General features: G+C 35.2%; 4 protein-coding genes and 1 pseudogene across 5 annotated transcripts; 2 read left to right on the top strand and 3 right to left on the bottom strand.

Annotated features, from left to right (window-relative positions):
* Positions 1 to 1,046: 1,046 nt before the first annotated feature.
* On the top strand, positions 1,047 to 3,270 carry LOC132062794 (L-type lectin-domain containing receptor kinase IX.1-like). The gene has a single exon (XM_059455287.1). The coding sequence runs from the start codon at positions 1,047 to 1,049 to the stop codon at positions 3,195 to 3,197; it is 2,151 nt and encodes a 716-aa protein (XP_059311270.1). The 3' UTR covers positions 3,198 to 3,270.
* A 1,263-nt stretch (positions 3,271 to 4,533) lies between these two features.
* LOC132062177 (uncharacterized) lies at positions 4,534 to 5,685 on the bottom strand. The gene has a single exon (XM_059454800.1). The coding sequence runs from the start codon at positions 5,683 to 5,685 to the stop codon at positions 4,534 to 4,536; it is 1,152 nt and encodes a 383-aa protein (XP_059310783.1).
* A 489-nt stretch (positions 5,686 to 6,174) lies between these two features.
* Positions 6,175 to 10,541, bottom strand: LOC132064741 (uncharacterized). Of its 2 annotated transcripts, none has more exons than XM_059457841.1 (2): positions 10,351 to 10,541; positions 6,175 to 8,154 (listed from the first exon to the last, which is right to left on the bottom strand). In XM_059457841.1, the coding sequence occupies exon 2, from the start codon at positions 8,029 to 8,031 to the stop codon at positions 6,379 to 6,381; it is 1,653 nt and encodes a 550-aa protein (XP_059313824.1). In that variant the 5' UTR covers positions 8,032 to 8,154; positions 10,351 to 10,541; the 3' UTR covers positions 6,175 to 6,378. The 2 variants fall into 2 exon arrangements, with proteins under 2 accessions (XP_059313824.1, XP_059313825.1); XM_059457842.1 differs by having other exon boundaries at positions 6,175 to 8,036.
* LOC132064742 (DNA-directed RNA polymerase II subunit 4-like) lies at positions 8,465 to 10,354 on the top strand (annotated as a pseudogene).
* Positions 10,542 to 14,457: 3,916 nt separating the features above from the next.
* LOC132062176 (uncharacterized) lies at positions 14,458 to 15,606 on the bottom strand. Its single transcript, XM_059454799.1, has one exon. It carries the CDS (start codon positions 15,604 to 15,606, stop codon positions 14,458 to 14,460), a length of 1,149 nt encoding a protein of 382 aa, XP_059310782.1.
* Positions 15,607 to 20,031: the final 4,425 nt, after the last annotated feature.

Here is a 20,031-nt window from a genome sequence, read left to right as displayed (position 1 = left end):
GACTGAAAATTGGGGGGGGGGGGGGTGAACAAAAAACAGAGATTGTGTACTATATTTCTCTTTTTCGTGGTTAAGCAGACTAAACACGTGAAAATATTTTTAAATTAATAATACATTAAATGCGTGGATGATAACTTTTAAAAATTAAACTATTCGAAAAGAGAAACTTTTAATTATTTTAATTAAAGTGGTCTTCTGTGATAGAAATATAAATATACATGAAATTCTAAGTCACTATTCGTGTTGTTACAAAAAAAGCAAGACATATAATACTATAGTGTTTAAAAGAAAAACTTTATCGGATGTATTGCCAATGCATTAAACACTCAAAGAACGCTCTTGCCTTGCTACACGTATAATTCCTTTTGAAAATCTTTCATATAAGCTATCCAACCATTAATTTACAACCTAAACTTAAGCAATTGGTCCAAATTAGTCTGGCATTGGGTACCAAATACCGAATGATTAAAAAAAGAAGTGTTCCTTTAATGGCTTAGTTTATAAAGTAGTGGGTAAGTAGTTCAGTTGTTTGACTACCGAACTTTCAACTTGTAGGGGTACACGATTTGCCAAAATTATTTTTTTAAAAAAACTTTGCAAATCGTGCAGGGGTACACAATTTTCCTTGTATAATTTTTTTTTTTTAAAAAAAAAAATAGGAGACGGAAACAGACGGGAGCCTTTACAATTTTGGGTAAATTGTGTAGGGCTACACGATAAACCCGTTTTGATTTATCGTGTAGCCAAGGACCCCTTTTTGAATTTTTGGTTGAAAAAGGTGCCATTTAGGCGCCGGACTCAGTTATTTAACTTGCCACTTGCTTGAGAACAAAGCCGCCCATAACCTATCCTTGATATTGTTGCAAAAACAAAAGGTAAAGACAAGCAAGTTCATAAAACAAACATTTCCTAATGGAGTGTCTCAGTTAATGAAACGACTTTGTCAAAGTTGTTTTTTTTTTTTTTAGTTTCAATTTCCCCTTGAATTATGTATACTTAAACTGCAATCTGTCTGAAATATCAAAGTATCTGATACCATCCAAGCCATGGTTCTCAACAAAATTTTGAACATCTTGTTATTCTTAGTACTTTTTCTTATCCCTTCTTTAAATTCATTGAACTTTAACCTCACCAACATCAATCCTTCTGATGCTAATCGTTCTATCAATGTCACTGGAGACGCCTATATATCGAACCAGGGCATACAGGTCACGCCTGATGAACGTAACACTGCATTAGGTGGAAAAACAGGACGAGCCACGTACATTGAGCCACTACAATTATGGAACAAGGCCACAGGAGACTTAACAGATTTTACTACACATTTTTCCTTTGTTATTGATTCAAATGGTAACAACAGCTTTGCTGATGGACTAGCCTTCTTTATGGCTCCTGTTGGTTCAAGTATCCCAATTGGTTCAGCTGGTAGTGGCCTTGGTCTTGTTGATGCTGAGACAGAAAACACGTCATCCCATGAGCCATTCATTGCTATTGAGTTCGATACATTTCAAAATACCTGGGACCCCTCATCCATACATGTAGGTATCAATATAAATTCTATGGAATCTGTTGCTACTAAATTATGGAGGAACAATATTACACTGGGGAAGAAAAATGATGCTTGGATTAGTTACAATGCTAGTTCCAAGGCTCTTGAAGTTGTTCTCACAGGATTTGACAAAAAATATTATAGAGACAAATTTGGCTACACGGTTGATCTGAGGGATTATTTGCCAGAGAATGTTAGTTTCGGCTTCTCAGCATCAACTGGACAATTGTTTCAGAAAAACAATGTCAAGTCTTGGGATTTCAATTCAAGTTTGAATTTTGATACTAACAAAGTTCCAGAACACGTTGAACAGCCTAGTGCAACTCCTCCAATTCAAGCTCAAGAACCAAAGGATCCTCCAATTCAAGGTCAAGATCCAAAGGATCATCATCAAGAAGTACTTAGCAACAAGAAAAAAGGAAACAAGGGACTAGTAGTTGGATCAAGCATAGTTTTACCTATTCTGATTCTTGGGTTGATTACTGCCAGCTGTTTTTTATGGAAGAAAAAGAGGAAAGGAGATAATAAAGGCCATGCCTTCATTGATCTCGATATGAACGGTGAATTTGAAAAGGGTACTGGTCCTAAGAAGTTCTCATATGGTGAATTGGCTCGTGCAACGAGCAACTTTGCTGAGGGACAGAAGCTTGGAGAAGGTGGATTTGGTGATGTTTATAAAGGCTTATTGAAGGAATGTAACTTATATGTTGCTGTTAAGAGAGTGTCTAAAGGGTCTAAACAAGGGATAAAGGAGTATGCATCAGAAGTGAAGATCATCAGCCGATTAAGGCACAGAAATTTGGTTCAACTCATCGGTTGGTGCCACGACAATGGGCAGCTGCATCTTGTTTATGAATTGATGCCCAATGCAAGCCTAGATAAACATCTTTTCAAAGAAAAGTCATTGTTGGCCTGGGAAATCAGGTGGAAAATTGCTCAAGGAATTGCCTCGGCTTTGCTCTATCTACACGAAGAGTGGGAACAATGCGTAGTCCATAGGGACATAAAAGCAAGTAACGTCATGTTGGATTCAAACTTCAATGCTAAATTAGGTGATTTCGGGCTGGCTAGGCTTGTTGATCATGAAAAAGGATCTCAAACAACAATGTTGGCAGGGACCGTGGGGTATATGGCACCTGAATGTGTCATGAATGGAAAAGCTAGCAAAGAATCAGATGTGTACAGCTTTGGAATAGTAGCATTGGAAATAGCAAGTGGAAGAAGATCGATAGATATTAAAGCACCAGAAGATCAAATGAGATTGGTAGAATGGGTGTGGAGTCTCTATGGAACGGGAAAGCTAGTTGAAGCAACTGATCCAAGATTAAATAAAATATTTAATGAGAAAGAAATGGAACGTTTAATGGTCATCGGTCTATGGTGTGCTCATCCAGACAACAAACTCAGGCCATCAATAAGGCAAGCAATCCATGTTCTAAATTCTGAAGCTCAATTACCTATTCTTCCATCAAGAATGCCAGTTGCAACATATTCACCCCCTCCATTGAATATGTTTTCGCCTTCATTTTCACATACCTATGAAGTTAGTAAATCATTTGGGAGTGAGAAGGAGCAGACTGTGACTTACACTATTTCCTCAAGTATCTATACATCATCAGCTGCCTCGTCGACAAAATCACTTTTGTAACCATGACTACTGCTTTTTTATATTGAATTCGCTCAAGAGTTCATTTCTATAAGCACAGTTTCACTTTATTTTTCCATGGATTTTATGTTGACGAGTAATGGAAATGCATCTCATGGATGATTAAATTCTAAGTTTTGTTAGAAGTTGAGAATTCAATTCCATTTGACAGCAAAAATAAAAAGACTGTTTTTCTTTTTAATTTTAACTGATTTTTTTGTCTTTCAAAAGCTTGAAATATTGGAGAAGTTGGTTTAGCTTTTGCTAAGTAAGCTTCTTGATAGGAATGTTGATAGGCATATTCATTCCTTCATTGTAGTCTGGACAGGACAAGAAATTTTCCTGAAAATGCAACCCCTATATCTATTTGTATCTTGTAATTAACATCAATCTAGCAGAAAAAAGAATACAGTATTAATAGTACCAACTATATTCAAAAAGGAGGTTCGTTTAACTGTTTTGAGAATCTGAAATCTAACAGAACAGACACTTCAGTTAAAAGACTAATATCTTGAGGAACTTTCTTAAACTAAAAATCGGAGTTTCATCTTTTCATATCAGTTTTTCAATATGTTTTTTATATATACATGTATTGCATTAAAAAGCTAGATATTTTGCAGAAACAAAGCCGTCTGTAGACTTCTTGTTCTTGTCAGAAAGACAAAATGCCACCAGAAAAGTACCGAAAGCTACTTCATAATGATTGTAGACAGATTATTTTAAAAGACGGAAAAAAAAGATAGACTATTATAATAAATAAGACTACCTTGGATTTTTCCTTATTTGATAAACTACCATCAAAAGCCGGCATTTCTAACTTTTGATTCTTTCTGTTGCATTCAAAAGCCGGCATTTCTAACTTAGAACTCACTTGTAGCTGCCGTCTTTGGCATCCTTAAAATAATCTCTCTATTACCTCCAAGATTAAAAAGTAAACTAAGACTTCTTTTACATTAAATAGATTCGAGGTTAAAGGGAGAATGAGTTCTTGACAAGGTGCTTCTGCGTTCTAGCTTTAGATAAAGTCATCTGTAATACAAAACTTGAACTTCCATATTAATATTTTAATGAATAATTTGCAGCACAATGGAGTTTTGCGATTTTTTGTCCTTCTTAGTAATTCTTATTGGGCTGCATTTTATGGGGGAAAAAATGAACCTAGTGATAATGTACTTTTTTTCCTGATGTAGTCTGCTTTTGGTTGAGTGCCTTTTAGAAGGTGTTAGTTATCACTATCATTATTGGAAGACTAAGCTGAATAGAATAAGTAGTGCTCACATTAACATGGTTTTATACAACACAGACAAGTGATAACAGGATTTGACACTTTTTTTTCCTCTTACAAGAAATTGTTCTCCACTATTTGCTCTTCCCATGCTGGACTTTTTGTTTGACAACCATAATAATCAAAACAGGGAAAAATAGTAGCACTTTCCATTTCATAAAGCCGCCAAGTATTAGTGGTATGCTCATTGAAATAGACACAGTTGCTTCTGCAGCCCAGTTGACTTGCAGTAACTGACATACAACATTTAGTCCCTGCGAACAATGTTCTATCTCCGAGGTTGTCCACTTTTAACCATGATAGGTCATCCATCTGGAGCTTGAACACTTCCACTTTGTCCACCTTCCTACTTGATTGTTCTGATATCAAGAAAATCAACAAGATCTCTCCATTGGATTCAATAAGATACTCTGTGAAGTGTTTTGAGAAAACCGATGGAACAGCGCGGCTTCTGCTTAATTTAGTGACTTGAAACTTAGATTCAATTTCTTCAATAACCGCTAAAGTACCCTGCAAACTTAATGCATAAAACTTCCCTTTCAAGCCGATGGCGTTAGTAAGGCTCATAAGTTGTCTTTTTGAACAATTCGGATCGACAAGGCTGCTTGTTTCTTTCATCCATTTCAATGGATATTCCGGAGGACAAACCACAAAAAGTGGATAGGAACAGCCTGTTAGCACCATCACAGAGAGGATCTTACAATTATTGGAAGGATTAAAAGACAAAGTTGCGAACTTAAATGGAATCGTGGCATCCCAAGGGGGAATACCCCGACCAGCGTTCCTTGGACCAGGAACCAAGAGACAGTAATTTGCAGGATCCTTCCCTCCAGCGACAATCGATCCATGTGAACAACCATGAAAATGGGTCCAAACATTATCCCATGGCCTTCTATTAGTACAGCACCACCAATATATACCTGGTTTAAATGAGATGTTGAAATTATGCTCTTGATGAGTCTTGGACTGGTAGTAATCTTTGTCGGAAATTTCAAGCCATGGTAATAGTGTGTTGGCACTACATTGCTTAGGTGCTGCTCTCCATGATTTAGTAACACCACTAAAAACGATGCTTTGCATTAGATCAGGATATTGGCTTCCAATAAAATTGAGGAGTTGTTTAGGAAGATTTGGCCATGGCTCTACAAAGCTCTTAACCTTTTCTTGGGGCTTCACTAGCTTCGTCTTCTTTTTGTGACTACCCATATTTTTGGAAGAATGGGTGAAGACAGGGGATGTCTCTAGAAATTAAAATAAGCACCTTTTAGTATAGCTTGCACCTATCTTCCTGCTTTAATATTTTAATTGGAAAAAAACAAGAACCAGTTACCGTAGCCTCCAAGGTACTTGACCTCTTGGGGCTCAAGATTGTAGTAGTTGATTTTGACTAAATAGTTGAGTTGACCATCTAGAAACCTGACTATAAGATACAGAAAGAAAATATGATCTCCAATTTGAACAACTGTAACTATAAGATGCAGATGCAAGATTACTTTCAAGAATCATCATCCTTGGAATATATTAAAACTCGATTGCTAAAACTTTACTTTTGATTAGGAAACTATGGAATTGTTGTCAATTGATACTATTGCACAACAGATTTCAAGACAAAAACAAAACCAATTACTTTTACTCTTAATTAATTCAACCAGGGCAACTGCTGCTGGCATGCTTAATGAGTTTTAACGATCATATTCACACATGTATCATTATAACTATTTTGTCCAGAATTTATAGCATGATGTAGCATTAGGGATTTTACATTGTACAGTCTTCTTTGATAGCAACACCAGAGTGACTAGTTTGTCAAATTAGAATATCAGACAACTGAAATGAAATGATATACAAAAAACATTTAACTGCAATATCAGACTTAAAAGACTTGGTAATCAAAAATTTCTAAGTTCTTCTCCTTCTCTTCCTTTGACGATCGTCTCTTTCACTGTCACTACTGTCAGATTCTGAGTCAGACCCCAAAGATTCTGAATCAGAACTAGAACTATATGACTCACTTGATTTTGGGCCAGGCTTTTGTTTTTGCATGATTAGCTTTGACATGTTCTTCAAATACGCGCGCAAATTTTCAGTTATCGCACCTAGACCAATGGAAGTGAAGAAGTTGATAGCAAACCTCGTATTTTTTGGATTATCCTTTGAAAGTATTGACTCAAAAGACTGTTGCATACTGGGATCATTAAGACGTTCGTTCAACAAACGGATGCCAAGGTGCTCTGCCAACTCCTGGAATAGAATTTTGATAAATATACGAGAAGAAGACGTAGTATCCTCTTCTGTCAGACATATATAAGCCAAAACATCCCAAGGCAGTGCATCAGTAGCGAGTAAATGAGTGAAAAACTTTGCCACATTGTGCAGTTTGTTAGTTTCAAGACGGTGGATCATGGAGTATTGCTGCACAAAGCAATTATCAAAATTCTCCTGATAAACTTTGTTGATCATGCAAAACCGCTGCCCTATATGTCCGTAGTAACGGAGATAAGTCCTCTCCTGACTGCAACACTCCAATAACATTATGCATAATTCCATCTCCTGACCAGGTTCTAGTTTGATTTTCAACAGCTTATGCCCTGCTTCTTCAAAATCAACACTTGACATAATCGTCTGGTAGATTGTCCTCCGAAGATTGATCAAGTTTGTCTCCGTCTCATCTTTTATTTCCACTTGCTCTTCGTCCTCTTCCTCATCCGATTCTGCATAAGAACCTTCTTCCTTTTCGGATTCTTCACCTAGTATCATCTTCTTTAATTCTTCGTACTTCTTTTCGGTTTCTGCAAAATTAGGATCCGGCCTGAAAACGTCTAAAGCAATTTCTGAATTTACCTTATCTGAGAGAGAGATTTCATGAGTTAATTGATCTTCCTGCTCAACTAGGTCAAGTTCAGGACGAACAGCCGGATATCCCTGAAACTTTGCCTTTCTCAATGCAAGAACGTTTTCGATCAAGAACTGAACCCTTTTATCAGTTTCTCCTTCATGAAGTATCCCTCTAAACCGCTCAAATATAGCGTGCAAACCTAACGGGCACAAGTCCTGAAGAATCGAACCGCATTCCGTAACAAAACTAACTGCAACATCAACACTATCATCAGTGGGTTCCTCCAGAAAAACAGTAAGTAATTGGAGAGCAATAAGCTCGTGAACGACTTGCTGATTCACAAGATGAGCAATAAACTTGACAGATGATAACAACTGAGGCTTATTAACAGGTCTTTTCAGTTGAAGTATCAATCTTCTTAACAAAAGATCTCCTATTACTGGGATTTTGCTGTTAACAACAGAAACTAACGCAGCAAACACGTCAGTGAATATTGGAGAAGCCATTTGAGACTTCATGATTGATCTACAGAACAAGCCTCTCCCTCGAATTAAATTCTCCGAAAATAATTCAGGGATGACGTTTTTAATGTTGATCGCGTTCACCTTATTCATCAATCCATTGATAGTCTTCTTCAATGCATCCCAACTCATTCTCTCGTATTCAACAACTTTGCTTTCTCTTTTCCTCTCTTTGCGTAGTGAATATCTCTTCATCTCCCCTTGTTAATGTTGAGCGATGAATTTAATTTTAAGGGACTAAAAACGTTTTAATACTTCTTGTTTGTGATTTCCCGAACATGTAAGGATTAGGATACAAATTATTTTATTTTGTTAATACTGAGACATGACGAAAAAGAACACATATTAAATTTGAAGGACAAAACACGTTTTTATACACGTTTGTTTTTGTTTTCTATTTCCCATATAGGGTGGGATTAGGATAAAATTATTTTAAATTTGGTTTCCAAATAAGAAAAAAAGACTAACATGGAAATTTTATTTTTAAGCACTAATACACGTTTTCTTAAATTGGTTCGAATCAAGAATTAGGAATAGAAATTTAATTATGAAAGCTTCCAAAAATAATTAGTATATATATTGGACTCCATACAAACAATAAACCACCTTCACATTTGCAAACACAAACACAAAAATATAAACATTGATCAACCAAAGTGATCTAGACTCAAAGATGTCGTGGAAAGAAGAAGAAAACGCGGGCGAGCTCAAGATTGATGATGAGTTTTTACAGGCCAAATGTCTAATGAATTGTGAAGTCGCATTGATTCTTGAACACAAGTATAAGCAGATGACCGATGATCCAACGAATCGGATTTCGCAGGTATTTGAAAAGTCACTACAATATCTGAAGTGTTTCAGTCAGTACAAGAACCGTCATGGTGTTAAACAAGCTAGAGAAATCCTTAGTAGGTATCCACTTGATGAATTCGAGCTATGTGTTGTGGAAATATTTGTCCAGAAACTGTTAAGGAAAGTATTGCTATGGTCCCATCTATCAAGAACAGACTTGACAAGGAAGCAATTCAAGAAAGGCTAACAGACCTTTCTCTAATCAAGAAATTCGAGTAGTCTCACCATTGTGTTGAAAATTTTAGTTGTTGAATTAGCGGAAATCTTTGTTTCAACAAGAGCAAAATCTTTTCCTATATTAATACATGCTCGATAATCTAATTTTGATCTTGTTCGATCTGATGTTAGAAATTTTATTTGTTTAGGTTAGCATAGCACCACTATATTAATTCATAGAATGATAGAACTATAATGCTTTTTGAAAAGATCAAATTCCATATTAAAGAATGGAAAGTGTTTGTCTTATGTGATTTTTTGGCGGAGTTTAAGTTTGGTGCACTGTCAGTGTATAAATTATTTTACACTATCACATAAAATTTACTTTCCAACTACTCTCTCCGTTCACTTTTACTTGTCCACTTTAGACTTTTCATGCTGTTTAAGAAATAATAAGTGAAATGCATAATTTACTCATGTAACCATATTAATTGATGCATAATTTTATTGAATTTCAAATATGATTTGAAGTGAGTAATTAATACTATGGGTAAAACAGAAAAAAATAAATTATCTTGTCTTAATATGCTAAAAGTGACAAGTAAAAGTGAAAATCTATTTTGGAAGTAAAAGTGAACGGAGGGATATTTCTTTTCTTTCCTAAAATTAAGCAGTACAATTACTCTCTCTCTTCCAAACCCTCCGTTAAATTCTGGCCCTTCTGCAAACTCCTTCCATTATTTGGTCTTTCTTTCCCGACTCTTTTATGACTTTGACCTCTTTAATATAAGCACTGAATTTAATTTAAAATTTTGATATGATATCTGAAAACTACAGTTACAGATGTTTCTCCACTAAAGAGAACAGAAAAAAAAAAAATTATTTATTGAGCCATCACAAAGAAAATAAAAAATATGTGTAGTAAATCCTCAAAACAAAAGAAAATCCTCAAGGGCAACCATGGTTGAAGCGATGAAGAATTACTTCTTGCAAAGTTAACAAAATTTAAAGCATTAAAAGTTGCTTCTTTGATAGTGACGATCTTGTAAAGGATTTCACGTAACAAGGAACACAGATTTGATTTATGCTAAAAAAGGAAATAACAAATTTGATTAGAGTACAATTAGTACACTACCTTTTTTTAACTCTTAATTATAAAAGTTACTGTAAGTCCTTTAATTTACCTGATGGTGGAAACATATTCAGATGTCGTAGGCGCAATCAATTGTTCCTATAGAATTTTTCAAAATCACAAATTTTTAAAAAAAGTGAGTGCAAAGTTATCCTATAGAATTGTGTTGATAATCGCTTCAGATTGCTTCAATGGTTTGAAGTAACAGTAATTCCCTAAAGCTAACAAGAGATGAATACAAGAACTGGTTCTGGAACAATGTTTCCTATTTTTGGTAAGAATAAATTCTGTAGAATAAACATAGAGATTGCCTTAAACTTCTATTGTCCTTATTTACTTTTTTATTAAAGATTGAGAATAATTGAAAATATTACGTGTTGAAATCCATCAAGATTACATGACCCTGTGAAATATGCTTCCACTCACAGTGCATAGTAGTTAATCTCACTAATCTATCGCCTTCAACTAATTGAGGGTGCAAATTTCACACGCATCACCAACGTTTTTACAATCAACAAACGGGTATAACTTCCAAAAGTAGGTACTATTACGTTTAAAGTGACTATAGGACTAGTAGTAGTTGAATTAGAGGTATACAAGGTGGGGCAAACTGAATATTTATTTCTTGTCAAATTTTGGTGTAATTAAATGATTAAAATAGAAAGGGAAAACGGGTAAATATATCCCTCAACTTTGCGATATAGAACAGATATATCCCTCGTTAAAAAAGTAATGCATATATAGCATCGCCGTTACACAAAGTGTGCATATTTACCCTTTTCATTAACAGACTATTATTTTTCAAACTAACAATTATTTACCCTCTTTTTTAAAATTAACGACAAAATTTACCACTCTCTCCGTCCCTTTTTAGTTGTTATAATTACTAAAAATAATTGAACCAAATACTTGTCATTCTAGAAAATAAGATATAATTGACTTTTATCCATATTATTCTCAATAATAATGGTTCTTGAAAGCACACAATATTAATTGCGTAGCAATATAGCATAGAGGCGGGGGCTGATCTACAATAGCGAGTGTGGGGTTTCTAGGAACTCAGTAACTTTTTATGAGACCTTGTAATTAGATTGAAAATTTTATTCGGAATAGGGTCAAATATACCCCTCTATTAAAATTCATCCTCTGTTATACTTTTTAGTCATACGTACCCCTGCCGTCTGGTAAACTTCTAAATATACCCCTCATTCTAACGGATTGAACACGTGGCAGCCTTTAAAAAAGACCCAACCCACAAACTGAAAACCCCCATATAGGAATAAATTATTTTGACCTACTACCCGATCCACTTTCCCCCAAAACTCGGAAAATTTTATTTTGTGTGAGATATAACTATGACGTGGCCGACAAAACATGTATGAGGCTCCTTTCATATTCTGCCAACTGGATACGGATCCCCCGTTCAGCAAAAATAAATTGGCCAAATCCCTGCTACCCTATTACCCTATCTTCCTCCCAAATTATGCTACTTCCTTACTTCAATGTTACTAGTAATTCACCGGCCGGAATTCATTGTTCTTCAGCCAACTCTTCCTATTTAAATCTAGTTATTTCTTTCTTTTCTCTCAAGCATTTACATCATTTTTCAAAGACACTCAAATAATCAACACTCCATATTGGCTGTTCACAATCACAGTCCACTCCAACGACGACTCTTTCTTCTTCCTATTTCTCGATTTCTAAATCCTTGCTTAACTTGGATTCACCTCCAACTCTCTCCCCCCCGCCGCCCCCGCTCTTAACCATTGAATTCTACATTACCAAATTGTCATTTCGTACGAAGTTTTCCACAGCATTTTGATGGGATTTTTGTCCCACTGTATTTTGATGGGATTTTTTTTTAAGGAAGATCAAATTCTGCTCTATCAGAGAAAAAAAAAAATTCAATTGAAGCAGAGTTTGAAGATAGGTCGTAAAAATATAATATGTTGATAAAAATAGTGTCAGAGAAAAATATATTATATTTGAGGAATTTCTCAAAGGATGTGGTTTACATTATTGCTCCGGCGTCAATTTTTTCGGTGCCGATGTTACACCCTAAAATAAGCTAAACTACATGAACAAAAAAAGGAGCATATAAATAACGGGATAAGCATTTCAAAATTAATTTCTACAAAAAGCTGAAGGAGAAGATATAATTTATAGAGATACTGAAAATTGTGTACCGGCGGTGTGAGAAATTGAGAATAGACGGCGAAAATAAAGAGAGAAAGAGAGGTCAGCATGACTAGTCATGTCAAAGTAGTGAAGTAGTGAAGAGATGGGGCCCATGATTCCAAATGCCAAGCAACAACATCCTCACACAACTATGACTAGTCATGTCTCACACCTAATAAAATTTCTCCCAACACTCATTGAACTGATAAACCGCATTCATGTCCCACGTATCTATCGCGCTTTTTATACTCATATCCGCGTTCTAACTTCTAAGTACTTTCCAATTATGATGTTGACTTTGATAATGATAGAAGGTATGGTAATATAAGAGTTTAAAGATTAAGAATTCTATAGAAAGCACACCTATTCTTTGGACAAGAGGAGAATGCCTTAGAATTCAGAGAGATATGCAGAATACAAATTTTAACTGGTATATAAAAATAATGATCCACTGACTGTCATAATGCTGATGTTGAAAAAATTTATTTACTGTTTGATTTTACGACTGCATGCTTGATTTGACGATTGCATGACAAATTTGACGACTGCATGCATTCTCAGCTTTAACAAAAAAAAATTATAAATTATTTTACTATTTTGCTTTTACGCATACCGTATGCGTGATTTGACGACTGCATGGATTCTCTGGCGTAAAAAAAATTTCAAGAATCAATTATTGCTACGTTGGCTGGCCAACGTTTACCAATTGAGAAAATGAATTGTTGCAAAACGTTGGCAGTTTTGCAAAGAATTGATGCATGAAACTTTTTTTATACACGTTATAAATTTAAATCCATGCAATAAGTAATCAACGCCATGCGAACGTAAAATCAAGGATGCAATTGTTTTTGTTGTAAAACGTTGGCAAGCATTCAAATGTGACCTTTATTTGTTGTAAAACGTTGGCAAGCATTCAAATGTGACCTTTATTCAAAACATAATATGTATTCTTGAAAGATTACATAACAATTGAGATTTGAGATAAATTCAATAATTAATAAAAATTCAATTTTTACAGTCCCTCCCCTCCCCCCCCCCTCCACACGTAGTTTGCCCGCGCTCTCGTAAAAGCTGTACTCCTGTCACATGAATTCTTAAAATTCTGCATTGGCGTGAAATGAACTCTAAAGTCTTGCCAATATGAAATTACCTAAGAACACTTTACTAGGAATATTTCTCCAACAGATTTAACGACCAAATACTGAATGGAAAACAAATAAAGTAGCAAAATCGAAACAACAAAGATAGACAAAGAATTTTATTAGTATTGCTTTTGATGTGTTACTGTAAAGAGTAAAGAAAACATCATCCTATCTATAGAGGAAGAAGATATTGTTTGCAACAAATTTTTGATGTGTGGAAAATAACTGCAAATCACAAACAAAATATGCTGAAATAGAGATTTTATTGATGATACTGTGGGTACAAGATGTGTTTAATCCCTTGATTCTTTTCTCTTGAATTTACTCCATAATTCGAGGGCCGTTTATAGCATCTTTCTCGAATGTAGGAATACCTCCTTGTGATGTATTTGATCTCTAAGAACGTCGGACAGTTTGATAAAGACAATATTTGATGCCTTGATGTCTTTGTGAATATCCCGGGGATTTATGGGATTTTCAAGATGCCTCTTGAAGAGTAGGTGCACCCTTCATAGGTGTGATCTAGGGTTTAGGGTAGAGTAGCCTGCAAGAAACCCTAACGGACCTTAGATTTCGAAGATGAATTGGACTCATCTTGTAGAGTCATATTTCAAATTCGACAAAATTTTGGTATCTACAAATGCCCCCTATTTCAAGGCTTGTCGAAATATAGGCTTGATGAAACTCAAAGACGAGACTTGAAGTACCATAAAAATGGAGCTTCCATCTTGGCAATTTTGTCGCTCTAGATTTGTCATATATGGATTGTGAGAGAAGAGACCCCTATTTATAGTTATAGAGACCTAAGTTGAAACAATTAATAAGCACTTGATATGTGTAGAGGTAAAATTCTCTACTCTCGATCGGGAAGAACGACGTCTATAACTAGAAGCATATGTAGAACACTGACATCGGGTTCATTTGAATCCAGTACTTTCATCGCAAAGCATAAATTTAAGTGTAAATATATATCCACGAAAAATACAATAAGTAGTAAATATGAATCCATAACTTTAAAGATACAATGAATTCTATGCTAAAGTCTGAGTCCATAAAACTTAAATTTTGAATTCGCGCCCACCTGTAACAGTGCACAAATCGAACTATATAACAGTATTAAATTTTTTAATACAACATAGATACTCGACATGTTATTACATCTTACAAGAAATTGTTCTCCACTATTGGCTCTTCCCATACAGGACTTTTTGTTTGAGAACCATAAACATCAAAACAGGGCAAAATAGTAGCACTTCCCATTTCATAGAACATCCAAGTATTAGTTGCATACTCATTAAAATAGATACAGTTGCTTCTGCAGCCTAGCTGACTTGCATTAACTGACATACAACAATTGGTCCCTGCAAACAATGTTCTATTTCCAAGGTTGTCCAACTTTATCCATGATAGATCATCCATCTGGAGCTTGAACACTTCCACTCTGTCCACCTTCCTAGTTGATTGTTCTGATATCAAGAAAATCAACAAGATCTCTCCATTTGACTCAAGAAGATACTCCGTGAAATGTTTTGAGAAAACTGATGGAACAGCGCGACTTTTGCTTAATTTAGTGACTTGAAACATAGATTCACTTTCTTCAGTAACCGCTAAAGTACCTTGCAAACTTATTGCATAAAACCTCCCTTCTAACCCGATGGCATTAGTAAGTATCATAAGTTGTCTTTTTGAACAATTCGGATCGACTAGACTGCTTGTTTGTTTCATCCATTTAAATGGATTTCCCGTATGATAAACGACAAATAGTGGATAGGAACAGCCTGTTAACACCATCACAGACCAGCTCTTGCAATTATTGGAAGGATATTCAGACAAAGTGGCAAACTTGAATGGAATTGTGGCATCCCAAGGGGGAATAGTCCAATAACTGTTGAAGGGTATTGCAGTAGGAATCAAGAGACAGTACTCTGCAGGATCATTCCCTCCAGCAACAATCAACCCGTGTGAACAACCATGAAAACGCGTCCAAGGATTATACCGCCTTTTAGGGTACCACGAATATTCACCTGGTTGAAATGAGATGTTGACAGTATGTTCTTGTTGAGTCTTGGATTGGTAGTAATTTTTGTCACAAAGTTCAAGCCATGGTAGTTGTGAATTGTTACTACATTGCTTAGGTGCTGCTCTCCATGATTTAGTAACACCGCGAAAACTGATGTTTTGCATTAAATCAGGATGTTGCCTTCCAATAAAGTTGAGGAGTTGTTGAGGGAGATTTGGCCATGGCTCTACAGAGTTTGTAACCTTTTCTTGATGTTTCACTAGCTTCTCCTCCTTGTTGTGACAAGCCATGTTTGGATAATGGATGAATACAGGGATGTGACTAGAAATTAAAATAAGCGTCTCTTAATAAAGCTTGCATTAGTAAACTTAGCCTCCAAGGTAGTTTGACCTCTTCGGGCTAAAGGTTGTGGTAGTTGATTTTGACTAAATAGTTGAGTTGGCCATCTAGAAACCCCAAATATGGAACTCACCATGTTAAGAAGGATAAAAAAATGCAGAAAGAAATTATGAATCTCCATCTAGAGAAACATTTTTAATAACTGAGAATTTTAAGAGAAAATTTTAGATGACCATCTGTAATTTTGTATGCTATCATAAACATTAATTTAATATTTTATTTATAAGATTGAGCAATATATAAGAAAACATTAGACTAGGTTCTAACATTATAAATGACAGCCCAAAAAAGGACATTAGCATAATAAATCAGCCAAAATTAGTAGAGGGCATAAGAAGGCTTCAATGGATTGGATTGGGCCAACTGGCCCATCCAACAAAATCATATCCGCTGGAAATGGATAATATGCACGATTATCATTTTTTTGCGCGGATTGCCCTTCTTTTGGGGTGGTCTTTAAATTTTGCCCCTCATATTTATGGTCTTTAATCTTTGCCCTTCGCTTGGAAAGGTGGGCGAATACCTGAGGTTCTGAGTTCGAACTCCCGCTCAGGCATAAAATAAAAAAATAATTTCGCAAGGCGGGGGCGGAGCGTGTATGCCGGATCCGGCATACAATCCTTAAGGAAAAACTAAAGTTATGCCGGATCCGGCATAACCAAAAGTTTGCCCCATAAGGCATAACTTTTCCTTAAGACATAGTTTAGTTATGTCTTATGGGGCATACTTTTGGTTATGGGCAGACTTTTAGTTAAGGCATAATCAAAAGTATGCCCCATAAGGCAAGAACTTTTCCTTAAGGCATAGACTTTGCCTTAGAAGGCAAACTTTTAGTTATGCCTTAAGGAAAAGTTCCGCCTTATTGGGTATGCTTTTAGTTATGTCTTATGCGGCACACTTTTAGTTAAGACATAACTAAAAGTTTATCTTGAAAAGTAAAAAAAAAATAAAAAAATATATGTATATGCCTCAAGGCAAAGTCTGCCGGAGGGGGCATACCGAAATTCAAACTCTGCCTTGCGATTTTTTTTTAAATTTTTAACTGAGCTGGGATTCGAACCCGGAACCCACGAGTTTTAACCGAAGGGCAAAATTTAAAGACCACAAATATGAGGGGCAAAATTTAAAGATCACCCCAAAAGAAGGACGATTATCCCTCAAATTGCCTGGTATTTAATTTTTGTCCCTCGCCTAAAATACCACGAGGTTCTGGGTTCGAATTCTGGTTCAGCAAAAAAAAAAAAAATGGCAAGGAAGAGTTTCGCAGCAAAATTAGGCTTATTCGCGCAAAAGTTAATTCCAATAGAGTAAAAAAAAAAAAAAACCAGACCTACAAAATTTCGCAAGGCAAACCTTTTCCTTAAGGCTGAATGTGCCTTAAATTCTGTCTTATAAGGCAGAATTTTGCCTAGTAAGGCATAACTAAATTCTGTCTGGCAGACTTTTCGCTAAATCTTGCCTTGCGATATTTTTTTTTTTTTTTTACTGAGCGGGGTTTTGAACCCAGAGCCTCAGGGTATTTTCAGTCACTTTTTTAAGCCAATGGCAAAATTTAAAGACCAGTAATTTGAGGGGCAAAAATTAAGACCAGTGCCTTTGAAGGGCAATCCATGTCAAATTAGGGCTTGGGCCTGACTCACACCCCAAAAGCTAATTCAAAGGGAGGAGGATTGCCCAAGACTTATAAGGAGCCCATGGTTCTCGTCCGTTACTGATGTGGTATATTTCTCCACACACTCCCCCCCCCCCCCCCCCCCCCTTCGCGCCCGCATCCGGACATTCTTTTTATCCGGGTCCATTGTCCGGTTTGGAGCATGCACATTTCATGGACCGGGCTCGATCTGGGACTGGTCAATTGGTCCGGGGGCATTCTGCCCCTCTTTTTTCTGGAGGCCCACATCGGATCGGGCTTAAACCTAGCTCTGATACCATGTAAATAAATGGATTTTAGGCCTAGCTCAACCCCAAAAATTAGCTTATTTAATGTGGACGAACTTTTTCTGAGCCAGATTTACCTACGCAGTTTAATGTGGGATATCAAATAGTATCAATAGATAATAATGTAAACAATGTTTATACACGTAATCCTTAATGAAATTTATCTAAATGTGATTATGCCAAGATGGATAGAATTCAACGGATTTGATTGCTTATGATAGACCAAAGAAAAACACTAATAGAGTATATAGCATGTTGCTAGTAAAATAGCAATAACTTTATTGCAAGCTTACTACTTACCAACCAATAACTATTTTTTAGTTTCATTTTTATAGTACAAATCACGGACTTTATTCAAATCTTGAAAGGCGACATGCATTTAACTTCGATTGCTAAAACCTTTAATTAAAAAAATTACGGAATTATTTTTCATTGATACTATTGCAAAACGGATTCAAGATGGAAGCAGAACCAAATTCTTTTACCTCATGATTATGCTTTTACATTTAATTAAAAAATATCCGCTAATAATGTAAATTCTTTACATTAAAAGTCCAACTACAGGTAAGTGGACTGTACTACGTCGTACCGATGTAGTATAATTAACTCGAAAAGAATGATGAGTAACCTATTGGAGCCAAATCAAACTATGGTACGTGGAAAAGAAATTCACACTACTAGCTAATGGATAACGTGAGTCTCAAAATATTACTAACTGAAAATAAAAAAAAGATTTATTTTATACATTACAATTAGCTTAGTTAAAAACCAACTATAAATAATTATCCACGATAAATAGGACTGAAACCAGAGAAAATAATAGATAAATTGGTGTTATTGATTAACTATTTTGTTTTATTTTATATGTCACTATTTTCTTTCAAGTTTGTTCTTAAAAAAATCACATATTTATATCTAAAAATTCTGTTATACTTAATGATATTTTTTTTACAGTTATAAATTTTTTACGCGATATGATTTATACGGATAGTACCGTATATAATTTAAATACAAAATAAAATGCTAAAGGATTAGTTCTTTGTAACTAAGGCAATACAACACATTCATATCTAGGGGTGTCAAATGTAGGGGTGGGCGTTTGGTTCTTCGATTCGATTTTTTTAAACTTCGGTTCGATTTCGGTTTCGGTTTTTTGAAAGTAGACACCGAACACCGCACCAAATTAGTTCGGTTCGGTTCGGTTTCGGTTTTTTTAATTCGGTTTTCTACTTGTAAAATGGACTTTCTTTTTAATAAAAAGTGAGCTATTTTATGTTTTTTTAATTCAAAATGGGCTATTTCAATTCATCGGAATTCAATTTTCACATGAACTTATAAGAGATCTAAACAAGCCTTAAACAAAATCATAGCTTAAAGCCTTAAACTTAAACAAGCAAGCATAGGCAATGAAAACAAAATCGAGGGTAGTAGCAAAACAAGATGAGCCTTAAACTTAAACAAAATCAGCATAGCTTATGGCTGCTGCCATAAACAAGCAAGTAGCAAGCAAAGAACACATTGTCCATAAACAAAACCAAAGAAGGCGAGAAAAGAGTCACAGATTGAACGCAATGCAGAATAATCTATCTCCACCTTCCAAATAACTAAGTACAATATAATTTTCTAAAGTGCTGATTCCTGAAACTAAATATGAGAGTTTTAGAGTTCCCAATGTAAAATCTACTACATCATTAACAGGGAAGTAAACCATTTGTTATATTAATGATGCAGTCAATACAAAAGATCAGGAAAAGTCAACTTTAACTTTAGAACATGAAAAGTTCTATTGTTTTCATGGTATATATTTAGAGATATACAAGACAAACAACTTTGTAAAAATCATGTAGTAAATTTTCAGTTTAACCGAAATACCGAAGAACGGGTGAACCGGAACCGAACACCGAATTTGTTATTCAAAAAAAAAAAAAAAAACGAAACCGAACCGAAATACATAAAAATCGAAACCGAAATACCGAATTAATTCTGTTCGGTCCGGTTTTTTGATTTTCGGTGTTTATGCTCACCCCTAGTCAAATGAGCGGGTTGGAGTGAATTTGAGCATGTTAAAATGAGCAGAGTTAACTTGGGCTTAAACGGGTTGAGCTGAAATGGACTAAAAATCAGGTCATAATTCAACCCGCTCAATTCTTATTAAATTTCTAATTATTTATTGTTTTTTTTTAATAATTATAATACCTAATAAAACTTCTTTTTTTCTTATTTTATGACTATATATAACATATCAAACAAAAAATACTTATTTAAACAAAGTTTTTCGTTGGTCAATTTAAATTGCATATCAGTTCAGTTTTTAAACTGAATTAAGCAAATCAAAATGTGCAAAATTAATAAAATAAGTATGTCATTAACCCGAACCT

Source organism: Lycium ferocissimum, chromosome 7 (genome assembly GCF_029784015.1).
Source record: "Lycium ferocissimum isolate CSIRO_LF1 chromosome 7, AGI_CSIRO_Lferr_CH_V1, whole genome shotgun sequence".
Taxonomy (NCBI): Eukaryota; Viridiplantae; Streptophyta; class Magnoliopsida; order Solanales; family Solanaceae; genus Lycium; species Lycium ferocissimum.
This window is presented reverse-complemented; position numbering and strand designations above follow the sequence as displayed.